Here is a 24,898-nt window from a genome sequence, read left to right as displayed (position 1 = left end):
TCCTGGTCCATGATTTTCAGTAGATTACACGACAACCGCAACTTGTCGCTAGCCTTAGGTTCTAATAAGGTATCACTAGTTTTCCGTCGGACAACAGTTCTTTAGATCCGAGGCATAAGCGACCATTACCCAAATTCGTCAGGTGACTCGAGTTTGTGAGTAATATCACCGATTCGTTCCAAAAATCCGAATGTCCCAACGCATCGTAAGCTAAGCTTGCCACGTTTTCGATAGCGTACCGCACCCTCCCAGGGTGAGACTTTCGATTAAGCCACATTCGCCTACAGCGAACTCCCAGTGTTTCCTAAGCTTATCAGCTCTCCTGACGGCCACGCGTTGCCGCCAAACGATTTCCAATCTAAATAATCTTCCCAAGTGTTTCGAGTGCAAGTCCTGGATCTGTGATTAGGTTGTCGCCCATCTTAGTCCAATCAAGAAGATTGGTATTATCATCCATGCAATGCCTCAAACAGATCCGTCTGAATACTAGAATTGTGGATGCTACGGTATAACTCAACCATAGGTAAATGTCCTTCTAACTCTTACTAAAGTCCATCACACACATGCTCGCAGCATGTCTTCGAGCGTCAGGATGGTTCGTTTACTCAGACCGTTCGTCCTACGGTGGCAAACAATGCTCATGTCTAGACGTGAGTCGAGGATGTTGTGTTTAGTCTGCCATCAATCAGATATAAACCAAAATTAGGGCATCAGGAGTTGGCACCCCGTGCCTAAAACCGCCTCTCTCAGAGGAACATTCACAAGCTGTGAAGACTCGTCAGTTTCCTTGGTTGCAAGAAAGTGTGCTGGTAATGTGGGACAATCAAAGATCACCCAGGTGATATTATTTCCGGTTCGAATTCTAGGTAGCCTAGTGACAAAATCCATGGTAGTCTGTTCTCATTTCCATATGGGTGTTTCTGGTTGCTAATATTTCACCTTGACTTTCCCACAAGTCAAACATCATTCCCATACCTAGCTAGGTGGGCCTTCACGCCTGATCACCAGTACAAGGTTTATAAATCCTAATGCCTCTCATCAAAACCCAGACGACTAGAATATTGAGGCCGGTGTGCTTTGCTCAACATAAATTTCCTACAGTTACTGCATAATGAGATCCACACTCGTTCCATGAGGTAGCGAATATCGTCTGACCTGCCAAGGTTGCTTCTCCATGCCTCGCATGGGTTCAACTTGAAAATTCTCTTCCTTCAGTTCTCCAGTTTGAACAAGGCGAGTCGGATCAGGTAAATTAGAGTCGATAGTGAGCTGCAAAGCTCGTGCACATTCAAGTTTCATAGTTGTAATCATCCAAAAGTTCCCTCCAGCGATGCCATTAACTGATTTAGCTCTGTCGAAGCCAAAGTACACGGGAGGCCCTTGTGATCGGTCTAAGTAGTGCCTTTGGTACCGTCCAAGTAATGCCTCCAACTTATATCCAAGGCCATGGTATCCACCCCAAGCTGTGAGTTGTACAATTCTTCTTGTTAATCCACCACATAAGCCATCACCTACTCGTGTTGCATCGGCGTGTAACTGGGACTTTGATTCAAACCATCATGGTATACCACTTGATCACCCGTACCCTGAGGTAAAGACGATGCTCAGTGCATTGTTGAGTTGGGTTTCCAAAAGTTGCAATGATGCTCGTCTGTTCTGTCACTCACAAGTACACAGCACCTTGTCGTGCTAAAGAGGTTAAAGCTGTGCAATCCTCGAAAATCCCACGATAAATCTGCGATAGTGCTGTATCCCCGAAGGGATCTTTGGTCTCGATCAGTTTCTAACCAAATGAATCCTAGTGAAATCCACGTATATTCTCACTTCGTTGCTTATATGACCACAAATGTGCCTCTCGAATCCAGAAGTTACGTCTAACAAGACTTCGCGCGGAGAGGCTCCTCCCTCGGGAGTTCTAAAATAAGGTACAAGTGCTGCCTAGGGTGTTTCTTTTTCCTAAAATGATTCAAAACATCTTCAATAAACACGGTCGATTCATACGATCCATAAAGCTGCCAGTGTGTTGGTTAACCCCAAAGGTCATGGAAGACAAAGTCGCAATAATCGCCTTGCGTTTGATATGCCGCATTAGAAACATCCTCCCCTTGGACTTCCCTCTAATGATAGCTCGTTCGCTAGCCCATCCTCGAATGAAGCTTATCCCTCGCACTAGTCTGCCGGCTGTCAATACATGATCGAGGCAAACGGTTCTTAACTGTCGTCTTAATGAGTTCTCGATAATTAGCACACACACAAAAAGGCTTATCTTTACTGGTATAACTGGGGCTCCCCAAAGCGAAAAACTAGGTCCGATAAATTATCTTTCAATTATCCAACCCTTTAGGATTGTATCCTTGCTGACTCAAACTACTGGGTTGAGGGTAACGTCACCTTCAAAAGAGGGGCCTACTACTATAACTAAGATAATATCTTAAAAAGCGCAAAAGTGCGGAAATAATCAAAGGTTACACTAAAGGCGAGTCGGATCCAAGTGATTCATCTTGTCTATCTATTTTTGTCACACCCCAACCGATGGCGGAAACATCGGGATGAGACGAAGTGTGTAGATTGCTCAAAACGTCATAACACTATGTGACAATAATTAATTAAATTCAAATTTCATTTCAAAACTAAATGTCATACATGATTCAAAAAGGAGATAACAACTTTGTTTCATAACATAACGTAACAAACCAAAATGATAGATTAATCTAGGTGTGTATCTAGTCCACCCTAAACTTGTTTCATGAATCATCCATACTTCAATAATCAACCTGCAACATGTATTAAAATAGAGTTTCAATGCAAAAGCAAAGAGCGAGTATACAAGTTTGTTTACATAGCATAATAGAATAAAAACTCATATCCAACATGAACATAACAAAATAGTTTCAACGTGCTAGTTTACGTAGTCCAAGTGATAGCCCAAGTTTCCCAATGCGTTTGAAGTACCTAACCCAAAGTTTAACGGGAGGTATATATGTCTCCTCCTAACAATACCCCAAAGACTAACGGGGAGGTGCATTACTCCTATAGCGCTACTATTGTTAAGGCGGAACTACACACAAGAATTAAACGTTCACATTGCACAAAAAGTATCAAGATTCACAAGTTTCATGTTTCATGTTTAAATGGATAGAGTAAGTTTCAAATAAGTTTCAAGTGTCGTGTGCGTTTAATATAGAATACATGTTGCACCCAAAGTGTTAAAAGTAGAAATGGGTTCGAGTATACTCACGGTTTACAAGTGGTGACTTGAAGTTCCGAGAGCAAGTTCGTAGATGAGTTAGTTTGGAGCACCTTGTCCTTCTACACAAGGAAACGTAGGTGTGTGAGTTTGGCGTATACGGAAGATTATAGATTCGGAGTTTAAAATATAAAGAAAGTAACATAGGTGAAAATAATCATCTTGTACACATAACTCTTGTTCTTGACACTATTGAAACTCAAAAGAGTTGGTATGATTTCATGGATTCTAAGATCCATTAGAGTCGTAACAAGGGCATGGTCATAGATGATGTAACGTCCACTTAACAAATAACTATTAAGTCATCATCAAGTCTTAGTTACTTAGATGTATACGTATAGTATAACTTAGATATTATATAGTTTTACAAGTCTTAAGATTCAAGCATGAGGTAGGAGATTAATGTCTCCATTTAGGTACCTCTTTGTGTCATAGAATACATACATGAGGTAGGAAGAACAAGCTTCCATTTAGGCACCTCTATTGTTCACCACTACGCTTGTTGTTATAAACGACAAGGAGGGTCATGAACATACAAGTATCAAGGTATAAACAACAACTAATCTATAGTAAAACATCAAGTAATGAGTGGATTCTTATGAAGGATAGCCCAAGCTAATCCAACCATCACACATACATCAAGCTTCACACTTGAACACTACTTGTGGGTAAAACCCTAATTAAAACAGAAAGTTTATGAGGTTTTAACCTCTGATTTAGATGTCTCAACCATGTTTTTAAGCTTAACCAACCATGAGAGGGGTTGTAAGCATTAGGACATTGGTTTGAGATGTGTCTCACACAAGTTAGATGAAGTTTGCATAAGTTTGAAACAAAACAGAAAGTTTTAGTCCATTTTAGGGCAAATCCAAGCCTGATTCTTCCAAGGAAAAACCAAGGATTCAAACCCAAGGTAATAACAAAGCAATAGGAAGAAGAACCAAGTGATTTGGTTGAGAAATGAGCAAGTTACACTCACTTTTGTAAGTCTTCACGAATCTGTCCAAAACTCAGATTCTCAGCTGATTAGAGAGTAGTTTAGTGAAGATTAGAGAGTTGTGAAAGTGTCAAATGGGTTGGAGAAGGTGGGTATTTATAATGGAGGAGTTAGAAGGTGATTGGAGGTGGATTAAAGGTGATTGGGTGGTTTAGGTTAATGGGATTTCGTGCACAAAGCTGGAAGAAAACACAATCTGCCGAAACAAGGGCCTCGCGTGACGCGAGGGACCTAGGCGTCACGCGGCGGGTATGGTCTCCCATCTTTCGTTTTGTGACACTTTAGACCCTGAAGTTTGTTTTTAATCCCTTTTGGTGCAAACTTGAGAGTTTAGGGACTTGTTTTGATATAAAGGCATAGTATAAGGTGTAGTTAAGCATGATGGTCATAACCAAAGTATATTTAAGCGTAAAAGAGTCATATTCAAGTATCGTTCTCGTTCAAAAGACGTTCAATGCATAAGTTTAGATAAATTACAAGTTTCGCACATAGTTTCCAAGAATCACGATTAAACATAGACTGATTCACCAAATCGAACATACGAGTATACATAGAATGCGTTTAACATAGATGTAACAAAATATAAGCTTCATTAATGTTCCAAGTCTCGATTTGATAAAGATTACAAGGAAAGAAACGATTACAAGAATAGAAAGTTTCCAAAAATAGAATTACGAATCAAACTTCCTACAAATGGAAAGTACAAAATAGCCGGGCGTTACAATTTTTATTTTCAACATTTTTAGTTTTTATTTTCTAGTTTAAAACCTTTTTCTAAAATTTTGATTTGATTAGACGTTGAGGGTAAACCGGTATTAAAAGCTCTTGTGTCCTTGGACGACCTCGGTATCTTACCAACACTATACTACGCTCACGATGGGTGCACTTGCCCATATGTGTGTTTGGTGTTAGTAAAATATCATGTTTATAAATTTAAAACTTGACTAAAGTGTAAAAAGGGCTAAAAATATACATAAAAATATATCACACCGCACACACATTACTTACCAACAAAGGGATGGCAATGGGTCGTTAGGCTATATCTAGTCCTCTACCCAAGTGTTAAATCATGTTTTATATCCGGCTTAATCCTTGTCAGATATTTATCGTGTAATTACCTATCGGATATCGGAGATACCAGTTACTTTTATAAACTACCCATTGTTTTTTTTCAAGTATTCATTTTTTTCTCTTTCATTTTGTAAGACCCTTGGTCCATTTATACGATTATCATACAAACATCGACTATAACTATGTATTATCGATTACAATACAGTTGAAAATGTGAGTTCGTTAGAACATTTTAATAAATAAAACATTCTAAATTTTTTATACAAAGTTGACGTTTAAAACGCCGTTTAAAAATGTTAAAACATTTTAACATCTTGTATGAAATTTCGCCGTTTCAACGTGACGACGAAACTTTTAGCGGAAGCTTTAATCTTTATGTGTTGGGTTCCTCATTGAGCTTGATCGTCCTCCGGTAAATCAAATAATACCTACATTTCATATAAACATGAAATGAGTTAGTCATAGGGAGTTTATAAGTGTTTAATTCAAGTCTGGACATTAAAACGAACAAGCAAAACAATTTTTCCAGCTATTTGAGCTCTCGCGGGCCGCGACGGAGTCGGCCTATGCCCTCGCGGGGCGCGACAACCATCGTGTTGCGCGACGCCACCACCATCTCATCGTCGCGTGGCGCGAGGATGTGATTTCGACAGAAAGGTTGTAGCCAGATGATGCATATTTCCAGCCAACTTATTTTTCACGGAAACGAGCATAACTTGCTCGTTTTTTATCCGATTTAAGTCACGTTTCTTCCTACGTGATCGTAATCTAATTTTCCATCACATGGAGTCAACATCCGACATCTGGATTAATAAAATTTTAGACCTTTAAGCCTTCGGCTTAAAATGTAGTTACTAAGTTTTGACCCGTTCGTGTATTTATCAAACAAACATGTTTGTTTGATCTCAATTCCTCGTGACCCTCACAAGTTCAATAGTGTCTATCATATAAGGTTTAAATCACGGGTTTATATAACTTATTAAACCCGTTTTGACTTAAATGCTTATTTTGACCCGTTAAGGGTATTTAAGCACTTCTCCGTATAATTCACGCTCATTTATTTCTAGCATCTTATTTCCACATTATTTATCAAATGATCTTCCACCACAACTGTATTTGCGATGGTTTTAATGTGGTGATCTAAATATTCCGAGTTTTACCCCTCGGATATGCATTTTACGGCAAAGACTCATATAAGGTCAATTTACCCAAGGATTCACACCTTTCGGTAAGTATCTATTTGCTTATAAAACTCGTTTCCAAACAACCTTTAAGGGTCGTTTGCTCAATTTAGCTTACAAGGGCGTTTTGGTCAATTTTAGTCCTTCTTTTACGATGAAGGACTTTTAAATACTTGTTTGATCCAAAAATCCGACCTTTTAACTATAATCTTGTTTAGAAACCATTATGTTTCTAAAATACCATGATTATAACTTAAATTATTCGGTTTACCTAAAAAATAACCGAATATCCATTTTTGACCTTGTCTAACTCTTATAGAGCCTCAAGTTCTAAATGATGAGTTGAACCATTATAAATACCTGACTCGGATCAATATATTGACCCGTTTTAATACCTTGCTTTAATAATCGCTGATTAATAGCGATGCAATTATCCTGCCTCTATTCACTCATGTGAACATAAGACTCGACAATATTCATTAGTCGATATTTTCAAATAGTGATATCTTCACCATTTGACCCATTTGGTCTAAGTGACCGTTTATCTTTGCGAGATGATATTTATTACCATCTCATCTTCATGACTCGTCCCGTTTACACCGTACGGTTATTTTACTTATAACACATTTCTTGACTCTTTTGACCCATTATGGCTTACGCCATAAGTGTCTTTTAACAGTTAACGGTTGTTATCAACGAGTAACCGAATTACCGTTTTACCCTTTTCATTTATGTCGGTTTACCCTATAAGGTAACCGTTCTAAACTCATTATCTATTAGTCATTTCATGACTAAATAATCGTAATAATCCTTTTTAACCATTAAACATGGTTTATTAGCATTGTCTTGGTTCCGAACCGCATATGTCGTGTCGGAACATCATAATTCAAAACATGAATTTCTAGTATTCATAACCTATAAAACCAATAGGTATTAAATAAATAGAGTGTAAGTTTTACTTACCTTCCATCTCGATTATGCTTTTCTTCATACTTGATTCGTTTGACCCGCTTCATTCCCAAGCTTCCACCTAGCTTGCCAAGAGTCAAACTATCATTGTCATTGGTAAGATGGGTAGATTAGTCATAATCATTTACGACTATTTCATCCTACGATTCTTATGTCGAATTTATCATTCGATCATATCATTGGTCAGTTTGACTTTTTAAAGTCAACTGCCTATTAACATAAATAATTACACGAAGTAGCTCAACTATTCGTTTAATTACTTGGTCAATTATCCGGTAAGCATCATTCTTATGCTACCGTCTATAACCATGTTATTTACCAAGTTCATGTAATCGAATTTCATTAATTTCACACAACTTTGATCACTTTTAACACATAACAATATCATACATCATTCGATATGAATATATCATCGATTCTTTCATCTTATCATACTAAACTCATTACTTAGCAAGTATGATTTATATACTTAAACACCTAAAGTGTTCAAGTATCATCTTATTAATATCAGATATGATAATCCTAATCAAAATTATATCATCAAATTTATCGTATGATTAATACCCACTTATCCTAGTGTGGTGAATCATCAAATCATTCAATTTATAGCATCATATGTATAATTTTCACTTAGGGTTTGGTTCCTAAGCAAGTATACATCACTAATTCAATCATAGCTTCAATAATTCATTCATAATTCGCGATTATGATGATTATTCAAATTTCACAACTTCACAAATCATCAAAATTTGGCATACCTTATGATCCCCTAGCTTGGGTGATCATTAATTCACGTTCAATTGTGAATTTGAGAGTCATTTGGCCTTTCAATTTGATGATTAGCATGAACTAGGGTATTTGAGCTCCTGGGGAGTTCTTCTGGTCGCTCATAGAACACACACGCGAAGTGTGTGTTTTGTTTTGAATTTCTTTTATAACTAAACTTTCAATTATCCAGATTTGGCCCCTCTTGTTTGGTTAGTTATTTAGTAGGCTACTACCTACTTATTTCTAACAATATTTCCACTCATTAATTAGGTTAAACATTCCTAGTTAAATTAGTGGGTTCGGGGAATTCATGACTAAGTTTATTTTAAGTTCCGTTAACTCGGGCCTTTTATAAACTTTATTTCTCCAAAAGCTTTCATTTAACTTTCATTCAATATTAGGTTTATTTATTTAAAATCGTAATATTCACCGGGTTAATTTTTACTACTAACAGTACTTTACCCGTCTTTTATATTAAAGTGGTTTGATTATCAAACCCGTTTTCGGGATGTTACACATTTATAACTTTATGTAATGTTATGCTTTTAAAATCTACAATATATGATAAATTATATACATATGATAATCACCATAATATATTTGAAATATCTGAAATATGAAACAATCACGATGATATGAATTTCAAAAGAAATTTCATATTGAAACTCGTTTGTCTTTTGTCACCTAGCCTAACTGTAGTTACCGTCCCATCAGCTCAGTCGATGACCGCTTGAACCAACCAGTTCTTTCAGAAACGGTTCAGATAGGCTTAATTGGACCTCCGGTAGAAATGGTTCCTAGTTTGACTCATTCAACCAGCCAATATTGTCTAGTTTTAAAATGAGTGTAATGTAATTTCAACAACAAACTTGAGTTTATATATTTAGCAAGGTTGGAGAACTCGCTAGTCGCTAGTCGGCGGGTGAGATGGGTACTAGCGATTACTTGGGATTAATCGGATCGAGTTTTTTACATGTAATTTCCAGTTTTATGTATACATATACACATTTTATAGGCAAATTATTTTAAGTAGCTAGTTTTTAACTCTTACTCAACTTATTTTTTTTAGTATACAAGATTAATTGTTGGAATTCATATGGTTTGGTTGGATATTGACCGGAATTTAGAGATTTTTGACGAAATATATAGGTTTTTTGCAGGAATCTGGCCGGAGTTGATTATTTTTGGCCGACCGACTAGGTCCAACTAGCGATTAATAGACTGATTAACGAAAAATTACTTAATTACTAGCCAACTAGCGATTAATCGTCGACTAGTCGCCGCCTAATCATGCTTTTTACAACAATAATATTTAGCTTGAGATAGACGAATAAAAAAATGGAGAACAAAAAAGTGAAAGTGGGTAGTTGAGAGTAAGGAATAAAGTTGTTGAAAATAAAAAGTTGCTAAAAAGTTCAATATGAGCTATACGAATGAAAATATTCAGTAAATTTCAACAAGGTTTTTTAAAGTTGTTAATTTAATGCGCTTGTGTTTCGGCTTGTGTCAACCCATTTATTAAAAATGTCATGTTTAGGTTAACCGCTTAAAATCAAGAGTCGTTGCCCCGATAGAGAATGAGCTGAAAATCAAGAATCGTTGCCCCAATGAGTTTTAAAACAATATGTTTTTCCTATCTATCCAAAATGCATTCTATCAAATATCACCTGTATGACCAGTAGTCATATTTTTTCTAGAGAATAACTTTTCCATTAACTTTGAACACATCAATTACTTATATATGAGACACAATAATTTTATGAGTTTGTGTTTTCCATCATTAGAGAAACTTGAAAGAGACGATGAATTAAATTACATTACTTTATTATTTGTGTTTTTAGAGTATTTTAGTTTTCTATTTAAGTAATATATGAACTGGCCGAGTTACATCAATATCGCAGGTAAGCGAGTAACAAGCTGCGCCGCTACCCATTTCTGATACTTTATTATTTGTGTTTTTAGAGTATTGTGTTGTATTGTTCTTTTATAAAATAAAAAAACTCTTGTTATTATTATTAATTTTATAAAGTAAAACATACGTTCTTCATTTCTTCTCTTATGCCGTGTACCAAATAACTTTTCATTTGTTAAAAAAAAGACATAAAAAATTAGTCTTCTCTTTTATGCCGTGTATCATATAACTTTTCATTTGTTAAAAAAGACATAAAAATTAATATATGTTTTAGAAACAATTTTAAACACAATAGTCCTTAACGTGCGATGCTAACGATACTAAATCACATATGTTATAAAATTCAAACCATAATCACGCATGAACAAAATATAACATGCATGATTAGGGATTACCCCATACATGATTTTCTTATTTTGTTCATGCGTGATTATATGATTTGTTATGCGTGATTAGAGTTTGAATTTTATAATATGCGTGATTTACTATCGTACGCATCGCACGCTAAGAAATATTATACGTTAACCTTCCCCTAGAAAAGTAACATGTGATGAAACGATAAGTTAGGTAATCCGTATTGGTTAATGACGCTTAAGGAGCATTTTTTGTCACATTAAGCATCATAACGCCCCATGTAATGGTTAAGACCCCTTAATACCCTTTTCATTAATTACTTTCTATATTTTTCTTTCTTAATGGGTATTATTCTAGAAATGTCACTCTCTCCTAATGTCCCTATAATACACATGAAGGATGATATAGGGGTGTTATCAAAACATTTCACGCACTTATAAATTATAAAGCCAATTACGCATCACATTATATTATATTATAAACCTATAAATTAGCAACTTCTATATGCATATATATGTTGTACTTTTCGCTTTGGGAGTGTTTCAAAAAAAATTGGAATTTTCCTTTTTTTAACCCTAAAGTATCAATTTTTGACAATTTTAGTTTAAGGTTTTAATCTTTGGTAATTTAACCCCCTTGATTAATTTGATTTTTCACTTCTACTTCAAAAGTTTCCATCTTATACAATTTAACCCCTTTGATTAATTTGAACTCTCACTTCTAATTCAAAAATTTCCATCTTTTACGATTTAACCACTTTAATTTTTTTTACTTTTAACCTAAAGCTTTTCAACTTTTGCAACTTTGACCCCATATACATTTCATCTATCGCAAGTTTTGTGTTTAACGTTTCGTTCTAGATTTTCCGAGTTAACATGCCACAACGTACATGTGGAGTTCAACATTTTTTCATCTACTTTATCCTGTTTGACAGGCCCGTCACAACGCGTCTATTTTTCTCCGTTTGATAGGTATGTTGTAATGCGTGGGTCATAGATCGGCTCAGTTATTATTTTCTATGTTTTACACACAGGTTCGCGATAATGTAAGAAACATATGCCTTTCATCTAATATGATATATAACTAACGCAATCCCGTCGCATTGCGGCGGGTGGTAATTCTAGTTGAAAGTTATTTTGCACTTTCCTTGAAAAGAATTATACACTTCACTTTTTGTAACTAAAAGAATACAAATCTTTATTTTTACTAGAGTTAGTTTTACATGTTTTTATTCTGTCATGGGCAATGAGCCGGGTCGGGTCGGGTTTCCCAACACAACCAGCGAACCTGATCTGGTATAGTACCCTGCAAAACAGTATTCTCGAAATTCCAATTTCGTCCTTTAACTCAACCAAACCCAACCATGGTTAACCTCATCCCCTTCTTTTATATACCTCGTTTGACCACAAGTCCAGTCTCACTCACACTCACTCTCAAGCTCATTTTCATTTTCATGGCGTTTGATCTCTCTCATTTCTGAACAAACAATTTCTCACATTCGACCATAATATGGCGGAAACGGCGAAAACAATGCCGGAGAAGAAGAAAGAGCAAACTCTTCCATTCTATAAACTCTTTTCATTCGCGGATAAATACGATTACATTCTCATGATCTCCGGCAGCATCGGTGCCATCATTCACGGTTCCTCCATGCCGTTCTTCTTCCTCTTGTTCGGTCAAATGGTTAACGGTTTCGGTAAAAACCAGTCAGATTTATCCACCATGACTCATGAAGTCTCCAAGGTATATATTACATAATATTATTTTTGTTATGAATTTGTTATGAGTTTAGATCTGATTATTTGTTAACTGTTTGATTTGATTTTATTATGCAGTATGCTTTGTATTTTGTTTACCTTGGGCTTGTTGTCTGCGTATCTTCCTATGCAGGTGAGCTTGATCCGTTTTTGCCTCCGTTTTCAATTATTTTCCGTTTTTGAATCTATTATTATTATTTTCAATTTCAATTGCTTATTTATAAATTATATTTTAATATAATTTATTTAAGTCGGTTCACTACAGATCATGTGCACGTGGATACTATACTTTTCACCTGTCACTTACTCAAAAATTTCTTCATTTTTTAATGCTTTAACACAAATCTAGTAACCGTTTGAAGATGTTACAATTTACAATTACAAATTTATTTTTTGCAATGAGTAGAGATTGGATGCTGGATGTACACCGGAGAACGGCAAGTGAGTGCGTTAAGGAAGAGGTACTTAGAAGCAGTACTGAAACAAGACGTCGGATTTTACGATACAGATGCGAGAACAGGAGATATTGTTTTTGGTATTTCAACGGATACTCTTCTTGTTCAAGATGCCATTAGCGAGAAGGTGATTTTTCGGGTGCACGTTATCGTTTTTGTTTTTGTTTTTGTTTGCAGTGGTCAAAGGGCATCTTTGAAAAGTAACTTGTGGCTAGTTTCTAAGTGATTTGTTTTGTTTTTAGGTATGAATTAAATGCTCATGAAAATTCATTGAATTTTTAGGTGGGGAACTTTATCCATTATCTTTCCACATTTTTGGCTGGATTAGTGGTTGGTTTTGTGTCAGCGTGGAAGCTTGCTCTACTGAGTATTGCTGTTATTCCGGGTATTGCATTTGCGGGCGGCTTATACGCGTATACACTCACCGGTCTCACTTCGAAAAGCCGTGAATCCTATGCCAATGCTGGCATTATCGCCGAGGAGGTCCGTTTCTAACCCGAATTATATCTTAGTTGTGTGAGTATTTCGTTTTTGTAAAATGAACCCGAATAATGCCACCTCAATTTTATCCAAATGAACCCAAATTGTAAGGTGCACTTTGAAAATGAACCCGATGGTAAAAAAACCCAAACGGTCAAAAAAGTGATCACACTCGGGTTCACTATCCAATTTTATCATTTTGAATCCCATTGTGAGCCATTTTGCGGCGTTTTAAATGAAGCCAATGAACCCGAAGCTTCATCACAAGAACGGCTCCCTCACGCCATGTTTCACGCCACCATGATTTTCTTGATTTGCATACCCTTGCTTTAAATCAATCATTTAAGTTTGTGGGTACCAGTGTTATTGAAGTAATTTAAATTGTTTGTTATCATATAACACGTTGCATGCCTGCAATCATAAAGAACCCCTTGCCTCTTAGAGGGTGTTTGGGTTAGCTTATTTTGAAGAAAAGGACTTTTTACAAAAGGACTTTTGTTAAAAGGACTTTTGTTAAAAGGAATTTCTAAAAAAGTGTTTGGGTTAGCTTTTAAGGCAATAAGTTAATAAGTAGCTTTTTTAAAGAGTGTTTGGTTTAACTTATTCATGTAAAATGACCAAAAAGGGCATTTCTTTAAAAATTGTTTGGTTTAGCTAATTTTTTTTTCTTCTCTAGGTTATTGGAAAACATTTTACGAAACATGTAACATAAAATTCCATTACATATTTTATAATTTCCTGATTAGACCATAATAATATTACATTCCGATTCATAAAAAACATAAAAATCCACATAATGACACACTAATATCATAATATGCTCATGTCCGTGATTCCATTATATCTAGCGCAATACAATCTCTTCTCGCCTGCATATACGTACAACCATCATTCGTACGATTTGTTGACGGAACTTCTTCATGAAGTGCATTACTAGTACCACGAGGAATGTAAGATTCTTGTTGGGCCGTGTTAAATGCTTCATCAAAGCTACTGGTCTTTCTAATAAAGTTATGGACCGCCATCCGCTCAATAATATTCCGCAATGACGAGTGGTGATAGTTAAATGTCTCTTTTGGTCCGCGAGGAGCACGCATAGCACTACTCTGTCCACGTCGAAATTCTGGTATATGATAACGAATGCTTTGACCTTTGTATGGAGCAAGATACCCATTAATATTTGGGTATCCGGCATCAACAACGTAATATTTGCCTACAAATATAAAAAACAGTTGTTTGTCATTTCAAACAAGTATTAAAAACATAAAAATTGCATTATACTAACCACCCATTGGATGTGGGAAATTAAGCTCCGGCCTCCGTAAGGCTTCATTGAAGATTCGGGTGTCATGTGCACTACCCTCCCATCCAGCCCATACGAATGTAAAGCACATGTTAAAATCACAAACAGCCATTATATTTTGTGTCGCATATCCTTTTCGACCAATGTATTTCGGTTGGTCCTTCGATCGAACTGATGCCCTCACGTGAGTCCCATCAATAGCCCCAATGCAATCCTTGAATATTGGATAATACCGAGGATTATCTAATATATAAGCAGGTACATCATCATTATAGTTTGCGGATGGCTTGATGATGTCAGCACTCATCTTTAGCACGGCCGCCAACACTGCATGGAAATGTCTATGAATGGTTTCTCCAGAATGATTAAAAGATTCTTGGACAAACCATCATCATCACCTAAACTTATTTCATCACTATCGCCTTTGCCCTCAATATTTTCTTCACTTCGAACACCGCTCACGGTGCTATCCTTTTGAAATTGTAACGGAGTCATAGCGTTTTCTCCGGTGGCAACCGAATCCCGAAACAAAGTAGCATATTCCGACTCATAGATGCTCAAATCTGCACCCCTAAATTTGGCAAAGTCTTTATCTTCCTACAACAAAAACATAAAATAAAACTTAGAGTAGCCTTGCATTATGTCTTTAATTATAAGTTTATTATAACTTACCTTTATTTTCTCATCCCACCACTCGGGCGATGCGTCGATGAAGCTTCTCGTCCCACCAATCCCAGTTTCAAGTCTCATCAGGCGGTCATAAATCTTCCATTCTTTTTTCATGCTATCCCATTTGTTTGTCATTTGTTTTTTATCAAGGGTTTTACCTGTTTTTTCGTTCATGGTTTGTAATATATTCGCCCACCCAGCCTTAGTAAAGGACGTAGTGGGTTTATTCCCTCTTTCAACTTCAAGCACGCATGCATTGATAAACTCCTTGAACGTAATATCATCCCACTTAAATTTTGATCTAACCTTGTTAGGTGGTGTTTCACAAAAAACAACATTTGGATGGTTTTCATCCATTTTCTGAACGTAAAAACTGTAAAAATCGCTAGAACAAACTCAAGATTATACAACAAACTCAAGATTATACATGTCAAGATTATACATGTCAAACAAAATTAACAACAGAGAGTATACATGTCAAAATTAACAACAGATGGTTATTATCAAAATAAACACTTTATGGAATATTCAAGATAAGCACTTAACAATATTATGCATTAACAATATCCCATTAACAATATCCCATTAACCATCTGTTGATATTATGCATTAACAATATTATGCAGCCATCTGTTGATAATTAACCATCAGTTGATAATAACCATCTGTTGATATTATGCATTAACAATATCCATTATTCAAGATAAACACTTGTCTGTCATATGCATTAACAATATCCCTAAACACGACCTATATCAAAATCGGTTAACCTACCCACACTACAAATCGGCCAAAAGTGCAAATATACTTGTCAATTAGAGATGTTACCTTACTGCCGTGAATTGCTTCTTCAGCTGTTGATGAGATGCCGCTGGTTTGATGGGGGCGATTGGTATAAAAATAAGGGGGCAGATGAAGGTAGTTGGAGGATTAATGAAGCTGGTAGATGGGGGCGATTAATGAACCTGTTTGATGACAGTGACGAGGAGAACAAGCAGATGACAGGGGCCATTAATGAAGCTGATGACAGTGACGAGGAGATTGGCAGCTGGGCGATTAATGGCGAGGCAGATGGGTCGCGATTAATGCTGAGGAGAGGATTGATGATGATGAGCGATGTGGAGGAGAGGATTGATGATGGCAGGCGAGAAAGAAGTTGGGATATTTGGGCAAGAGATGGCAGCAGGGGTTGAATGGGAAATTCTCCCCCAAAAGGACTTTTAGGTTTTCAGAAGTAACAAATTGTTACTTCTCAAAGTCCCTTTTAACAAGTGCAATCTAAAAGTTATTTTAGAAGTCCTTTTGACATTGCCAAACACTATTTTTGAAAAAAAGGACTTTTAATAAGCCAATAAGTAGAAGTTGATGGGAAATAAGGAATCCCAAACACCCACTTAGTGTTTGTTATCATAATTTAAATTATGGTCCTCTACTTTTACCCCTAACTTTTGGCCTATGTTTCCGTAGTGTGGTGTTTTAATCAACAGCAAATTTGGTTGGTAAAATTCCTTTTAATATTTGATTTTTTTTTAAATTATAATATACTTTAGGCCACAGTTTGATTGATTGATTATATGACATTTTTTTTTCTTTTTATGTGTGACAAGGATGTTTTATGCTTGTCTATACCTATTAAAATTGTACTGTTATTAACAAACAGGCTATTGCACAAGTTAGAACTGTATACTCATATGTTGGGGAAACGAAGGCGCTCAACTCGTACTCAGATGCGATACAGCATACGCTCAAGCTCGGGTACAAGGCGGGAATGGCAAAGGGGTTGGGTTTAGGATGTACTTATGGAATCGCTTGCATGTCTTGGGCACTTGTGTTCTGGTATGCAGGCGTGTTTATTAGAAACGGACAGACCGATGGCGGAAAGGCGTTTACTGCCATTTTCTCCGCCATTGTTGGTGGCATGTAAGTTTCTTACACTCTGTAAATTGTTAACCATTGTTCCGTTGTTTAGAAAACCAAAGCTTTTAATCGAAATGGTTAATTATACAGGAGTTTAGGTCAGTCGTTTTCGAATATAGGAGCTTTTAGCAAAGGCAAAGCAGCTGGATACAAATTGCTGGAAATCATCCAGCAAAAACCCACTATAGCTCACAACTCTACAGATGGGAAATGTCTAGCAGAAGTCAACGGAAACATTGAGTTCAAAGAAGTAACCTTTAGTTACCCGTCACGTCCGGATGTCATAATATTTAGAAATTTCTCAATTTTCTTCCCAGCTGGAAAGACGGTTGCTGTGGTCGGTGGCAGCGGGTCCGGGAAGAGCACTGTTGTTTCGTTAATAGAACGGTTTTACGACCCTAATCAAGGTGAATAATGGTTATATATGATTGTTATCTACTTATCTTTATAATTAGATTATTTCTTAATATAGATGGTTGTGCAGGCCAGATACTGATAGACAATGTGGACATAAAAACGCTGCAACTTCGATGGTTGCGTGATCAGATTGGCCTTGTGAACCAAGAACCCGCACTTTTCGCTACAACTATACTTGAAAACATACTTTACGGAAAAGCGGATGCAACTATGGCTGAAGTTGAAGCAGCTGCGTCTGCAGCCAATGCTCACAGCTTCATCACCCTACTTCCTAATGGTTATAACACTCAGGTAAAGTATAGATTATAGAATGTAAAACAAATGGTACACTTTTGATAAATTATAATACAGAATAACGTTAATGAGTTGAAAACTTTAGGTTGGGGAGAGAGGAGTTCAGTTATCTGGTGGTCAGAAACAAAGAATCGCAATAGCTAGAGCAATGTTAAAGAACCCGAAGATTTTACTTCTTGATGAAGCAACCAGTGCCCTCGATTCTGGTTCGGAAAGCATCGTGCAAGAAGCTCTTGACCGTTTGATGATAGGAAGAACAACTGTGGTGGTTGCGCATCGTCTTTCAACCATAAGAAACGTTGATTCAATAGCAGTTATCCAACAAGGACAAGTTGTCGAAACCGGGACCCACGAAGAACTCATTTCAAAACCAGGACCCTACGCTTCGTTAATTCGGTTTCAAGAGATGGCGGGAAACCGGGATTTCTCGAACCCTTCAACGCATCGTACACGGTCAACACGGTTAAGTCACTCGTTGTCGACAAAGTCTCTCAGCCTCAGATCGGGAAGCTTAAGAAACTTAAGCTACTCGTACAGTACCGGTGCAGATGGTCGTATTGAAATGATCTCAAACGCTGAAACAGAAAGAAAAAATCCAGCACCTAGCGGTTACTTTTTCCGTCTTTTGAAACTGAACGCACCCGAATGGCCTTATTCAATAATGGGTGCTGTGGGATCAATTCTTTCCGGATTCATCGGTCCAACATTCGCTATTGTCATGAGTAATATGATCGAGGTCTTTTACTATAATAACCCTGCTAAAATGGAAAGCAAGACTAAAGAGTGCGTTTTCATCTACGTTGGAGCCGGTCTGTATGCAGTGGTAGCATATTTGATACAACATTACTTCTTTAGTATTATGGGTGAGAATCTTACTACTAGAGTAAGAAGGATGATGCTTGCAGGTATTTACTTCATTCCAAATTTTCAACAAGTTACATAAACTATCATATAAAAATAATAGAAGTATGTTTAGTAACACATTTTTTAAAAATAATAAAAGTATTGATCTTGTTACTTGGTCACAGCAATCTTGAGGAATGAAGTTGGATGGTTCGATGAGGAAGAGCATAACTCGAGTCTAGTTGCAGCCCGGCTAGCCACGGATGCTGCAGACGTTAAGTCTGCAATCGCCGAGAGGATAGCGGTTATATTGCAAAACGTGACGTCACTCCTTACATCATTTGTAGTTGCATTCATAGTGGAATGGAGGGTTTCACTTCTAATTCTTGGCACCTTCCCTCTGCTTGTCATGGCATATTTTGCTCAGGTAATTATTAGATTTAATCATAAAACTTATTATTTTACATTAAAAATCGAATCTTGATTTTAGTAACGACAAATAAGGTATAGTGAAAGAAGCAACAAATTCTGGTATCTTGCACGTGCTTCCCCTCACTTGTATCCATGCTTCCACGAAACACAGAATTGACCCTCGTGATATAGTAACATACAAAACCCAAACTTTGAAAATTGGTAAAAGATTCCTTTTCTCCAAAATCAATATCATTGATAAAAGACTCAAATACTTTCTTGAGCCCTTAAACAGTTTAACTTTTGCCCACTTTTTCTGCCCCATCAACGTCATTTTTCTATCTTGTTGCACATAAAGTAAAATAAAATAATGTAAAAACTCATTCCAGCTTTCGCTAACTGGTAAGTGAAAACCGAGAGAAAACCAGGGTTGTAAATCCTAGCATGTGGTAGATTAGAATTAATTTAGAGCCGGAGTAAATCAACCGATCCTGGCAAACGCAAATAGTGGGCATCGAAATTGGCTCGGTTAAGTACGGTTCAGTTTCAGTACCGGGTACCATTTGTTAATCTCTAACGTAACAACGCCGTTCAACAAAAAATTGAAAAAAGTTATAAAAAATTTGAATTGTACCAATATTTTAATAACATATTCTGGGCATCACTTTTAGTGTAGCATTTTGAAAGGGAGGTTGGGGATGTCAGAAAATGCATATGGGGGCATTCACTCATTCATTATTCCTGTGCAAGTACCAGAGGCTGTTGTCTATTTAAAGGGTACTGTAGTACTGAAAAAATGACCATATTGCCCCTGTAATTTTGAACAGTGTTTCGGATTTTAGTATAGCAATGAACTAATCCATACATGAGTAGTTACCATCTGTTTCTTTTGTCCTATACCTAATTATTTCTCTATCACTTGGGGACCCAGAACACTGTTTGATGGAGTCACCTTTGAAGAGTAACTTGTCACCTTTCAACCAGTGTAACAGTGTCCCTTTTTCTTTTATGTGGCCTACAACTAGACTGCTGGTATCTATGCTTACACCAATTGTGAAATGTGAAATGCCACTTTCCAAAATATCTCCTTTTAACCAAAAGTGATTTAGCTGGAGGAGTTGGTTGATTGTAGAGGGTGTTTGGGATAATCTAGTAAACTTTCACTCACTTCATCAAAACAGCTTAAGTGATTAAAACATAAGAGCATATTAACTTGTTCATCTTTGCCATTGGCATGTTATAAATCTATAATCACTATATGCACTAGAAGAAAATTGTCGTTAGTGACGCTAAATATGGTCACTACTCACTAGATCAGTCCCTACACGTAGCAGAGTATATGTAAAGACTTTAAGTGATACAGAAAGAGTTGATATAGATTTTGATAGTGCCGGTTTTACCTTAAATAATGTCGGTAAAACCCAACACTTATTATAACTACTAGGCTTTAAGTTTAAGCCACACGTTTTAGATAATGAGACCTTTTACTAGTTTTTTCTTAATGTAACTATTGCCTGTAACTAAATGAGCTTTTTTCTTTGTATTTGTATAATCTATGCAGTTAATATCGGTGATATGTCAGTTATCTGTCCCCATTAAAATATCGGTGTCAAATATCGTTTAGAATATTGGTACCGATATTATCGGCTATATTGACCGTTATTTGACCAATTTAACCAATATTTGACCGATATAACCGATAATGTATCACCGATATCTGACCGATATATCACTGAACTGTTAGTGTTAAATTGCTATATATATATAAATTCTGCATGATATTAAAATTACTGATATCCCACGGATATCTCACCGAGATAACCTATATCACAATTATCGGTCCATGACCGATATCTGAAATTTTACCGCACTAAACGCATAGTTTGTATTTGGTAATAAGTTATAACTAATTATATGAAATTGCCATTTTGCAGCAACTTTCGCTCAAAGGCTTTGCTGGTGACACAGCCAAGGCACACGCAAAAACTAGTATGATTGCAGGGGAAGGAGTAAGCAACATCCGAACAATCGCAGCGTTTAACGCCCAAGACAAGATTCTAACATTATTCTCCAACGAACTTCGTGTCCCTCAAAGCCAAAGTCTTCGTCGTAGTCAATTTTCCGGAATCCTATTCGGTATTTCCCAACTCGCGCTCTTCTCATCCGAAGCTCTAATCCTCTGGTACGGTGCCCACCTCGTTAGCGTACACGTCTCCACCTTCTCCAAAGTCATCAAAGTGTTTGTAGTCCTGGTCATTACCGCTAACTCAGTAGCCGAAACAGTTAGCCTAGCCCCTGAAATCATCCGAGGTGGTGAAGCCATCGGCTCGGTATTTTCAGTTCTTGATAGGTCGACTCGAATTGACCCAGACGATCCAGATGCCGAGACTGTTGAAACAATTCGAGGCGAGATAGAGTTACGTCATGTTGACTTTTCTTACCCGTCAAGACCCGATGTGATGGTTTTTAAAGACCTTAGTCTTAGAATCCGTGCGGGCCAGAGTCAAGCCCTAGTTGGAGCCAGCGGTTCGGGTAAAAGTTCCATAATTGCGTTAATAGAGCGATTTTACGACCCGGCAGCTGGAAAAGTTATGATTGATGGGAAAGACATTAGACGGTTAAACTTACGGGCCCTTCGGGCCAAGATCGGGCTGGTCCAACAAGAGCCCGCTTTATTCGCAGCTAGTATAATGGAAAATATTGCTTATGGGAAAGACGGTGCTACAGAGTCGGAAGTCATAGAAGCAGCACGCGCAGCAAATGTTCATACATTTGTGAGCGGTTTACCTCAAGGGTACAAAACGCCAGTTGGCGAAAGAGGGGTTCAGCTCTCAGGCGGCCAGAAACAACGAATCGCTATTGCTCGGGCTGTACTCAAAGATCCAACAATATTGCTATTAGATGAAGCGACTAGTGCTCTAGATGCTGAATCCGAATGTGTGCTTCAAGAGGCACTTGAAAGGCTCATGAGAGGTCGAACCACGGTTCTAGTGGCGCACCGGTTATCAACCATACGTGGTGTGGATAATATCGGGGTGGTTCAAGACGGTCGAATTGTGGAACAAGGTAGCCATTCGGAATTGTTGAGCCGAGGTAGCGATGGGGCTTACTTTAGGCTGTTGCAGCTACAACAGCATCGAGCATGAATTAAAGATTATGTGGTATAAGTTTAGTAAATTATGTGTATGTGGTATTAACCTATTGTTTTAACTTATATTCGGGCTTTTATAAGCCAAGTTTGGTTGATATAGCAAAATAGTTTTTTCTTAATAAATGTTTGTAATTTTAAGTTACCTAAATAGAACAATATAATAAAGTTTATTTTTCACATTTACATATTACTTTTAAGTAAATTCAAATTAGGGCCTTTCAAACCGCTCGCCGCTCGGCGCTTGCTCGACAATCGTTCGAAAATTGCTTGGAAAATGCTCGTTCGATTTAACGCTCGATTGTAAACGAGTCGCTCTGCTCGGTTCGGTTTGTAAACGAGCCAAGCATGAGCAAAGGTTCGCTCGGCTCGGTTCGGCTCGAATTATTATTTTTAATTAGTGTATATATATATATATATATATATATATACAGGGTTGTGTTCATTTCAGAACTCTAAATAATTGCAGAACTTTCAGAACTCCTAATAAAAAATCATTTTATATATAGTTCTTTGTATTTAGGATCTTTTGATCATCTATTATATGTATTTTTATGATTACATACATGTTAAAAGTAGTTTATATATGTCTAATAGCCAAATTATATATATGTCTAATAACTAATTACATATATGTAAAAAAACTAGTTTACATATGTGTAATTATAAATTTACATATAAAAAATGATAAAATTACTCTTAACATGTAGGTAATCATAAAAATACACATAATAAATGATAAAATAATCCTAAACATAAAAATATATAAATAAAAAGATTGTTTATTAGGAGTTCTGCGAGTTCTGTAAATATTTATGGTTCTGAAATGATCCTTAATATACATATACATATACACATACATATATAAACATGTATATACACAAATAAAAATTATATATATATATATAGGGTTGAGATCCTGTACAAACAGCACATACTGTGAGAACCATAAGAACAGATCTGAACCATCCAAATTCTAGATCAACGGTTTGTGTTGATTACAATTAAAAACCTTAGAATTAAAAGATATAATTATACAACCAGGGGTAATAAAGTAAATGTGCTATTTGTGGACCCCACTAAATCTCCGAACTATCAGATTGTTCCCCTTTTTACGTACGTATCCAACTACAACTCTTCCTTCCTAATTCATTCATCGTTATCTGTGCTAATTAAATATAAAAAGAAATAAACTTCTATGAATCACAATTTATTCAATCATCCATCGTTATCTGATCGACCAAGAAAGAACAAGGATACGAAGAGTGTGCTGATCGGCTAGAAGAGGTTCGATTAGATCGAGAAAAGCTTCAATCTGGTAAGCATTTATCTCCAACTGTTCATCTTCTTTTTTCTAATTTTTAGGGTTTTTTTGGGGGGGCGAAGTTGAAGGGTGCTAGTTGTTGTTGAGGGAGATGTTCACGGCCGGCGGGGATGGTGCTGACTGTTCATGTTGATGATATTTTTGCCGGAGATGTGTGATATTGTTCACGGGTGCTGGTTGTTCTTGTTCAAAAAGGTGGTGCTGACTGTTCTTGTTCACGGATATGGTGCTGATATTGGTCACAGAGATTGTGCTGACTGTTCTTGTTGATGTGTGTTGAAAGTGTGCTGATTATTGTTGCTTGTTCGTGCCATTGTGCTGACTGTTCTTGTTGATGTGTGTTGAAAGTGTGCTGATTATTGTTGCCTGCGAAGATGAAGATCTCTGGAAAATTTCAAATTTTGATTTGAAATATTGCATGAATATAGGGGATAATTAAAATTTAGAATTAATTAAATACAAAAAGTCTTGTGGGTAAGGTCTAAAATACCCTTGTCTAATTTTTTTTAATGAAGGACACATGTCTAATAGTGGTTGGTTCTTATAGTTCTTACCAATATTAAGGTTTGTATTTGATCCCATCTCTATATATATATACACGCACACCTATATTTATATACACATACATATATACTTAAAGGTAGAGGATCCTGTAAAAAGTGCTCAAAGTGTGAGAAGTGTAAGAAGTGTATTATAACACTATATATAATGCTATATAACACCATATAAACACCGTATAACAATATGTAACAACATATAATACCATATAACACTATGTTACACTACATCTATATATATAATAAATAAATTAGATGTGGGACACGTGTCAAGTGGTGGTGCAACCACAATGGATTTTTGGCGGGAAAATGTGGGAAACCTTATGTTTTTACACGGGATCCGAATGGCAACAACCATACCCGATTTGTGTGACCCGGGTATATATACTCCTTAATTAACCTAATTTTCTAGATCACTCATTCCTTTCATTCAACACCTCCTCTTCCTACGCCTCTATCACAAACCCTACTAGCGAAAAGCCAACACCTGCATCACAAATCAGTTTTCTTTGTTGTGATTCCTACACTTCCATCACAAATCAGATTTCTTCATTGCGATTAGTGGAAACGCTCAAGATTTCTAACGATTCGGCTTAGTATTGTTTGTTCGGTCACAATCTAGACCAGAAACCCTAATTTCATGGCGATGCGGTTTACGAACAAACAGGTAAAACCTTGCAATTTTGAAATCAATATTTTTATAAAAATTCATCATAATCTTCCTCTGTTCATCTTCGTTTTTTGTTCTTGGTGTGGCTTTTTTTGTGACAGATCTGTGGATAGAATGCCCTAGCTGCCGCCTCCAGCAGTGAAGGCTAGGGTTC

At 36.7% G+C, this 24,898-nt stretch overlaps 2 protein-coding genes across 3 annotated transcripts; one reads left to right on the top strand and one right to left on the bottom strand.

Moving 5' to 3' along the window:
• The first annotated feature begins 11,907 nt into the window (after window positions 1-11,907).
• On the top strand, window positions 11,908-22,375 carry LOC110904019 (ABC transporter B family member 19). Its single transcript, XM_022149824.2, has 10 exons — window positions 11,908-12,242; window positions 12,335-12,389; window positions 12,663-12,838; window positions 12,994-13,194; window positions 16,824-17,083; window positions 17,171-17,487; window positions 17,565-17,788; window positions 17,877-18,696; window positions 18,820-19,061; window positions 20,980-22,375. Exons 1-10 carry the CDS (start codon window positions 12,009-12,011, stop codon window positions 22,189-22,191), a joined length of 3,741 nt encoding a protein of 1,246 aa, XP_022005516.1. The 5' UTR covers window positions 11,908-12,008; the 3' UTR covers window positions 22,192-22,375.
• On the bottom strand, window positions 13,937-16,397 carry LOC110904020 (L10-interacting MYB domain-containing protein-like). 2 transcript variants are annotated; one of them, XM_022149829.2, is made up of 3 exons: window positions 15,167-16,397; window positions 14,477-15,091; window positions 13,937-14,404 (listed from the first exon to the last, which is right to left on the bottom strand). In XM_022149829.2, the coding sequence occupies exons 1-2, from the start codon at window positions 15,518-15,520 to the stop codon at window positions 14,804-14,806; spliced, it is 642 nt and encodes a 213-aa protein (XP_022005521.1). In that variant the 5' UTR covers window positions 15,521-16,397; the 3' UTR covers window positions 13,937-14,404; window positions 14,477-14,803. The 2 variants fall into 2 exon arrangements, with proteins under 2 accessions (XP_022005521.1, XP_035839225.1); XM_035983332.1 differs by having other exon boundaries at window positions 15,167-15,548.
• Window positions 22,376-24,898: the final 2,523 nt, after the last annotated feature.

Source organism: Helianthus annuus, chromosome 14 (assembly GCF_002127325.2).
Source record: "Helianthus annuus cultivar XRQ/B chromosome 14, HanXRQr2.0-SUNRISE, whole genome shotgun sequence".
Lineage (NCBI taxonomy): Eukaryota > Viridiplantae > Streptophyta > Magnoliopsida > Asterales > Asteraceae > Helianthus > Helianthus annuus.
Note: the sequence above shows the minus strand (reverse complement) of the source record. Positions and strands in the feature narration are given on the sequence as shown.